At 41.0% G+C, this 7713-nt stretch overlaps 1 protein-coding gene across 1 annotated transcript; it reads left to right on the top strand.

Moving 5' to 3' along the window:
* Nucleotides 1-6259: 6259 nt before the first annotated feature.
* Nucleotides 6260-7210, top strand: LOC142750709 (olfactory receptor 11L1-like). Its single transcript, XM_075859696.1, has one exon. The coding sequence runs from the start codon at nucleotides 6260-6262 to the stop codon at nucleotides 7208-7210; it is 951 nt and encodes a 316-aa protein (XP_075715811.1).
* Nucleotides 7211-7713: the final 503 nt, after the last annotated feature.

Here is a 7713-nt window from a genome sequence, read left to right as displayed (position 1 = left end):
CTATGTGGTTATGGTGTGGAGGAATTATTCAGTAACAGTATGAGGTTATGATTCAGTCTCTATGTGGTTATGGTGTGGGGGTATTATTCAGTAACAGTATGGGGGTATTATTCAGTCACTATGTTGTAATGGTGTGGTGGTATTATTCAGTAACAGTGTGGTGGTATTATTCAGTCACTATGTGGTTGTGGTGTGGTGGTATTATTCAGTAACAGTATGGGGGTATTATTCAGTCACTGTGGTTATGGTGTGGTGGTATTATTAAGTAACAGTATGGGGTTATTATTCAGTCACTATGTGGTTATGGTGTGGAGGTATTATTCAGTAACAGTATGGGGGTATTATTCAGTCAATATGTGGTTATGGAGTGGATGAATTATTCAGTAACAGTATGGGGGTATTATTCAGTTACTATGTGGTTATGGTGTGGCAGTATTATTTATTTACAGTATTGGGGTATATACAGTATGAGAGTAATAAGTTTGAATTTAATTCTGGAGAGTATGGGAAACCAGTGTAGTGACTGGCACAGGGTAGAGGGTGTAGCGGTTGGTCAGAAATATGAGCCTGGTTGCTGAATATTTATACTATATATGGACAAAAGTATGGGGACAAGTCTACATTACACCTACAAAAGCTTTTATTACCTCACAATTTACATTCATGAGTGCTAATATGGGGTTGGTCCCCCCTTTGCTGTAAAACAGCTCACATTTTCATTTATGAAGTCAGACACTGATGTTGGGGGAGGGGGCCGGGCTCATAATCTCTGTTATAGTTCATCCCATAGGTTTTGGATGGGGTTGAGGTCAGGGCTCTGTGCAGCCAGTCAAGTTCTTCCACACCAAACCACCTCAACCATGTCTTTATGGACCTTGTGCATTAAGGCACAGTCATGGGGGAGCAGAAAAGAGCCAAACCCCAAACTGTTCTCACAAAGTTGGAAGATACAATTGTCCAAAATGTCTTGTGTATTGAAGAATTAAGATTTCCTCTCACTGGAGCTAAGGGACCCCCGGAAAACAACCGCATAGTATTACCCCTCCTCCACCAAGCTCTACAGCCGACACAGTGCAGTCAGGCAGGTAACGTTCCCCTGGCATCTACAATTCCCAGACTCGTCCATCAGACCAGATAGAGAAGCGTCACTCCACAGAATAAGTTTCTGCTGCTCCAGAGACAAGTGGCGGTGTGCTTTACACCCCCCCATCTGACGCCTGGCATTGTGCTTTGTGATGTAAGGCTGGCATGCAGTTGCTCGGCCCCCATGCCATGAAGCGCCCAGGTACAATTTTTGAGTGGATATTAATACCAGAGGAGGTTTGTACTCTGCAGTTATTGAGTCAGCAGAGCGTTGGCGACTTTTCTGCACTATGCTCCTTAGTACTCGGCCCCCCGCTCAGTAACTTTACGTTATCTACACTTTGTGGCTGAGTTGCTGCGGTTCCCTCCACTCTACAATAATATCACTCACAGACAATTCTGAAATATCTAGGAGGGAAGAAATCTACGGAACTGACTTGTTACAATGGTGGCATCCTATTACAGGACCGCGCTGTAATTCATTGATCTCTTTACAATGACCCATTCTATCACAAATTTCTGTAAAGTGACTACAGGGCGAGGTCCTTGATGTTATACACCTGTGGGAATGGGACTGAATGAAACACCTGAATTCAATGATTAACCCCTTCCCGCAATTTCACGTACAGTTACGTGATGGGAGATGGTGTTTTCCTGCAACTCCACGTAACTGTACGTGAAACAGATGAAGCTGGCTCAGGAGCTGAGCCAGCAACATCACCGCCGGGTGACAGCTGTATGTTACAGCTGGCACCCTGAGGTATCGGCCAGGACCGGAGCTAGCCTCCGATCCGACCGATTAACCCCTCACATGCTGCGTTCAATAGAGATCGCATAATGTGAGGAGTTTATAGCCACCGGCACCCCAGCAACGTGATCGCTGGGTTGCCGGTGCTGCAAAGGCGATCGGATGGCTAATACTTACCTCCCGGTCTGCCAGCAATGGAATCCTCCTATGCCCCGTCGTCGGCGGGGCCCAGGAGGCTTCCGGTACCATCGGCAAGATGGTGCTGGCTCAGCTTCCGGCTCAGAAGCTGAGCTGGCGTCATCAGCAGTGGGTGTCCGGTGTATGTTACAGCAGACACCCCGATCTATCGGCAGGAACCAGAGCTAGCTCCGATTCCTGCTATTAACCCCTTCAATGCAGCGATTCAATGCAATCGCTGCATCAAAGTGGTTTGTATGAATTCGGCAGCCCTGCCATGCGATGGCAAGGCTGGCGACTGTTACTATGGCAACAGGATGCCTAACAATGGCTTCCTATCTGCCATTACGGAAGTCGATTTGGCCCGCCCAGAGGCGGAGCCTGATCGGCTTGCTGTTAGTGAACAACTGACAGTTCTAATACATTGCACTACATAGGTAGTGCAATGTTTTAGAACATCAAACAAACGGTTGAACCTTCAAGTCCCCTTGTGGGACTAAAGAAAAGTGTAAAAAAAAAGTGTAAAAAAAGTAAAAATAAAAGTTGTCAAAAATACAATAAAAGTTTCAAATAATAACACAAAACACAATCGCCCTTTTTCCCTTATCAATTCATTTATTTTTGAAAAAAATAATAAAGCCATACATATTTGGTATCGCTGCGACCATAGCGACCTTAACTATAAAAATATTATGTTATTTATTCCGCACAGTGAACGTCGTAAAAAAACAAACTAAAAAATACTTACATAATTGCTATTTTTTTGCTTCCAAAAATTGAAATAAAAAGTGATCAAAAAGTCGCATGTACCCAAAAATGGTACCTATAAAAACTATAACTCGTCTCGCTAAAAACAAGCCCTCATACAGCTCCATCGACGAAAAAATTTAAACCGTTATGGCTCTCACAACTTGGCGACAGAAAGAATCCATTCTCTTTACAAAAGTTATTTTATTGTGCAAAAAGTTGTAAAACATAAAAAGTGCTATAAATTAGGTATCACCGGAATCGGACTGACCCGCAGAATAAAGCTAACATGTCATTTATAATGCATGGTGAACGCTGTTTAAAAATAATTTAAAAAATATGCCAGAATTGCTGTTTTTTGGTCACCTTGCCTCCCCAAAAAAAAAGAATAACAAGTGATCAAAAAGTCGCGTGTACCCCAAAATGGTACCAATAAAAACTACAGCTCGTCACGCAAAAAAAAACAGCCCTCATACCACTACGTCTATGAAAAAATAAAATTAGTCAAGGCACCAATAAGCCAGGAAATAAAAATATGCAGTTGTGCCGGCCCGAGGGGAACGTTTCTTCTGTTTCAAGTGGCGAATTATCAAGTCCCCTAAAATTAGGCAACCAGGAAGTGGAGAGCCCAAACATATCTGCTGGAAGGGTGCCCGTATTATACCAGAACAACACTTCCCAGCAAAATTCCTGAAACTGCAAAGATCCCGAGTGTGGACCAAAAGGGGGATAAGTAAAGACCATTTATTAGTGTGACACCGGCCTGTGCAGAAAGAATTGTGTCACAGCGTAACAAATATCTATGGATTATTTTATTGTTTTTTATTACCCCATTATCATACCACCTGACTATGCCCCTTATATACTCCGCCCGGCTTACATGTACCCCCACATTATAAACGGAAACACCAGTAAGACTCCAAACAAAACTACTACATGCAAAATCCACGCTCCAAAAGCCAAATGGTGCTGCCTCCCTTCTGAACCCTACAGTGTGCCCAGCAGTTTCCTTCCACATATATGGCATCGCCATACCTGGGAGAACCCTTTTAACAATTTTTGGGGTGTGTGTCTCCAGTGGCACAAGCTGGGCACCACATATTGACATATCTATGGAAAAAAAATCCCATTTTCACTCTGCAACATCAAGTGCACACCAATTTCTGCCAATCACCTGTAGGGTTAATATGCACATTACACCCCTAGGTGAATATCTTGAGGGGTGTAGTTTCCAAAATGGGGTCACTTCTGGGGGGGGATGCACTGTTTTGGTCCCACAGGGACTTTGCAAATGCGACATAGCGCCCGGAAACCAATCCAGCAAAATCTGTACTCCAAAAGCCAAATGGCGCTCCTTCCCTTCTGAGCCCTACTCTGTGCCCAAACAGCAGTTTATGACCACATATGTGGTATTGCCGTACACAGGAAAAGTTGCTTTACAAGTGTTGGGGTGCTTTTTTTTCATTTATTTGTTGAGAAAAGGAAACATTTTCAGCTAAAACTATGTCTTATTGAAGAAAAAGGATTTTTTTATTTTCACTGCCCAATTCTAATAAAATCTATGAAACATCTGTGGGGTCAAAATGCTCACTACACCCCTAGATGAATTCCTCAAGGGGTGTAGTTTTGTGAATCGAGTAACTTTTGGGGAGTTTCCACTGTACTGGTACCTTAGGAGCTTTGCAAAAGTGACATGGTATCAAGAAACCAATCCAGCAAAATCTGTGCTCCAAAAGCCAAATGGCGCTCCTTCTCTTCTGATCCTTGCCGTGTGGCTAAACAGCAGTTTATGACCACATATGCGGTATTGCCGTACTCCAGAGAAGTTGCTTTACAAATGTTTTTTTTTTTTATTCCTTTATTTGTTGAGAAAATTAAAAATTTTGAGCTAAAGCTACGTCTTATTGGAAAAAAAGGATTTTTTTTTATCTTCACTGCCCAATTCTAATAAAATCCAAGAAACCCCTGTGGGTTAAAAATGCTCACTACACACCTAGATGGATTCTTCAAGGGGTGTAGTTTTCTAAATGGAGTCACTTTTTTGGTTAATTCACTGTTTTGGTCCCTTAGGGGCTTTGCAAATGCGACGTGGTCTCTGCAAACCATTCCTGCTAAATTTGAGCTCCAAAAGCCAAATGGCGCTCTTTCCCTTTTAAGCCCTGCCGTGAGTCAAAACAACCGTTTATTACCACATGTGGGGTATTGCTTTACTCGGGAGAAATTGCTTTACAAAACTAGTGTTGCATTTTCTCCTTTTAGTCCTTGTGGAAATTAGAAAAAAATAGCTAAACCTACATTTTCTTTGAAAGAATGTAAAATTTTATTTTCACGGCCAAATTCCAATAATTTCTGCAAAAAACCTGCAGTGTCAAAATGCTCACTATACCCCTAGATAATTTCCTCAAGGGGTATAGTTTCCAAAATGCGGTCACTTTTGGGGGATTTCCACTGTTTTGGCGCCGCAAGTGCCTTTCAGACCCGACATGGTGCCTAAAATATTTTCTAATAAAAAGGAGGCCCCAAAATCCTCTAGGTGCTCCTTTGTTTCTGAGGTCTGTGCACCAGTCAATAAGTGCACTAAGGCCACATGTGGGGTACTTCTAAAAACTTCAGAATCTGGGCAATAGATATTGAGTTGTGTTTCTCTGGTAAAACTTTCTGTGTTACAAAACAAATAGATGAAAAATGAATTTCTGCAAAAAAAAAAAAAAGACATTTGAAAATTTCACATCTACTTTGCCTTAATTCTTGTGAAACATCTAAAGGGTTAAGAAACTTTCTAAATGCTGTTTTGAATACTTTGAGGGGTGAAGTTTTTAAAATGGGGTGACTTATCAAGGGTTTCTAAAATATATAAGGCCCTAAAATCCACTTCACATCTGAACTGGTCCCTGTAAAAATAGCCTTTTGAAATTTTCTTGAAAATGTGAGAAATTGCTGCTAAAGTTCTAAGCCTTGTGATGTCATAGAAAAATAAACGGATGTTCTAAAAACCATGCCAATCTAAAGTAGACATATGGGTGATGTTAATTAGCAACAATTTTGTGTGGTATTACTATCTGTCTTACAAGCAGATACATATAAATTTAGAAAAATGCAAATTTTTGCAATTTTTCGCTACATTTTGGTGTTTTTCACAATTAAATACTTAATGGATCGAGCAAATTTTGCCAGTAACATAAAGTACAATGTGTCACGAGAAAACAATCTCAGAATCGCTTGGATAGGTAAAAGCATTCCGAAGTTATTACCACATAAAGTGAAACATGTCAGATTTGAAAAAATTGGCTGTGTCCTGAAGGCCAAAACAGGCTGTGTCCTTAAGGGGTTAATATTTTAGCTGAAAATCTTCTTTATTGAAGTAAAAGGTCACAGAATGTGTAGAAATACGCAGCCTATATTATGCAATATGTGTTATAACGCCTTCTATGGGTTATATATTGAGGCCACTCAAAGTCGTGTGACTTATGATGTCATTTCTTTTTACACTTTAACACAGATATAATGACTTTCTTGGTCTGGATGCTGGAGAGCAAGATGGAGGTCACAATGTTTTTCCTCAGAGGATTTCAAGTCAGTCAAGGTCCAAGACTATTACTATTCTGTCTGTTCCTTGTGGTTTATTGCCTGATAATATGTGGGAACCTCCTGATCATCACCCTGGTGTCCATTAGCAAGAACCTCCACACTCCAATATATTTCTTCATCTCACAACTGTCCATCAGCGACATCTTTTTGACCTCAGATATTGTCCCCGAAATGCTCCCCATTCTACTGAATAACGGGGGGACCATTACATTTACTGACTGTATGACTCAGTTGTATTTCTTCAGCGCCTCAGAATCATTTGAATGTCTTCTCCTCACAGTGATGTCCTATGACAGATATGTGGCCATCTGTAACCCCCTCCGTTACACCACTATCATGACAAGTGGACATTGTCTGATATTGGCAGCCACTTGCTGGGTGTTTGGATTTTCCCTTATTTTGATTAATGTCCTAAAAACAGCAAAACTAAACTTTTGTGGACCAAATATCATTGATCACTTATTCTGTGACCTTGTCCCCTTACTAGAACTCGCCTGTTCTGATGCCTTTGTTGTTCATTTAGAGATGTATTTACTCGGAATTCCCAATGTAATAATTCCAACCACAATCATTGTAATATCTTATATTTATATTATTTTAGCAATCTTAAGGATTCCATCCAGCACCGGTAGACAGAAAGTCTTCTCCACCTGTAGCACCCACCTCACTGTGGTCTCCATATTCTACTGGACTATATTCAGTGTTTATGTTGTCCCAACAAAAGGTCTAACAGTCGCCATGAGTAAAATCCTATCCCTGCTCTACACTGTGTTTACTTCTTTGGTTAACCCTATAATATACAGTCTGAGAAATGAAGACATCAGAAAAGCCATACAAGAAACTATTCATAAGCGTGTGATCTGGTAAATCATCTAGAATAACTTCTACATCACTGAGGTTGTACCTGAAGACAGGGTTGGACTGTTCTATCAGTGTATCAGAGCATCCTCCGGTGGGACCAGGCTCAGAAACAGTAATAAGGCCCCACAGGTCCAGCAGAAGACAACCTCATTTGGAAGTGACTTTGCCAGTAAGGTCTATTTCTTATGGGTTTGTTCACAAATGCATTTCCAATTTCTTAGACAGCACCAACATTTTCCACAAAACTGTTCGCAGAATGTAACTATTCACATTAGTCCCTGTCCCCAGTGGAGCTCAGAAGCTTATTTTACTATCTCATAGACACAAGAAGGCCGGTTTCATCACAAGACAATTAAACTTTCAGTATCCTAACCAAAAATACAGCATGGATCTAATAGCCCAAACATATGATTCAATAATCAGTATATGTAGACTATATGGGCTGATCCTAGGGTGTAGACCCAAAAAGCATCAAAGATAAATATAACCTATAGGAGACAGATGCTACG

Source organism: Rhinoderma darwinii, chromosome 3, assembly GCF_050947455.1.
Source record: "Rhinoderma darwinii isolate aRhiDar2 chromosome 3, aRhiDar2.hap1, whole genome shotgun sequence".
In the NCBI taxonomy this organism is placed as follows: domain Eukaryota; kingdom Metazoa; phylum Chordata; class Amphibia; order Anura; family Rhinodermatidae; genus Rhinoderma; species Rhinoderma darwinii.
This window is presented reverse-complemented; position numbering and strand designations above follow the sequence as displayed.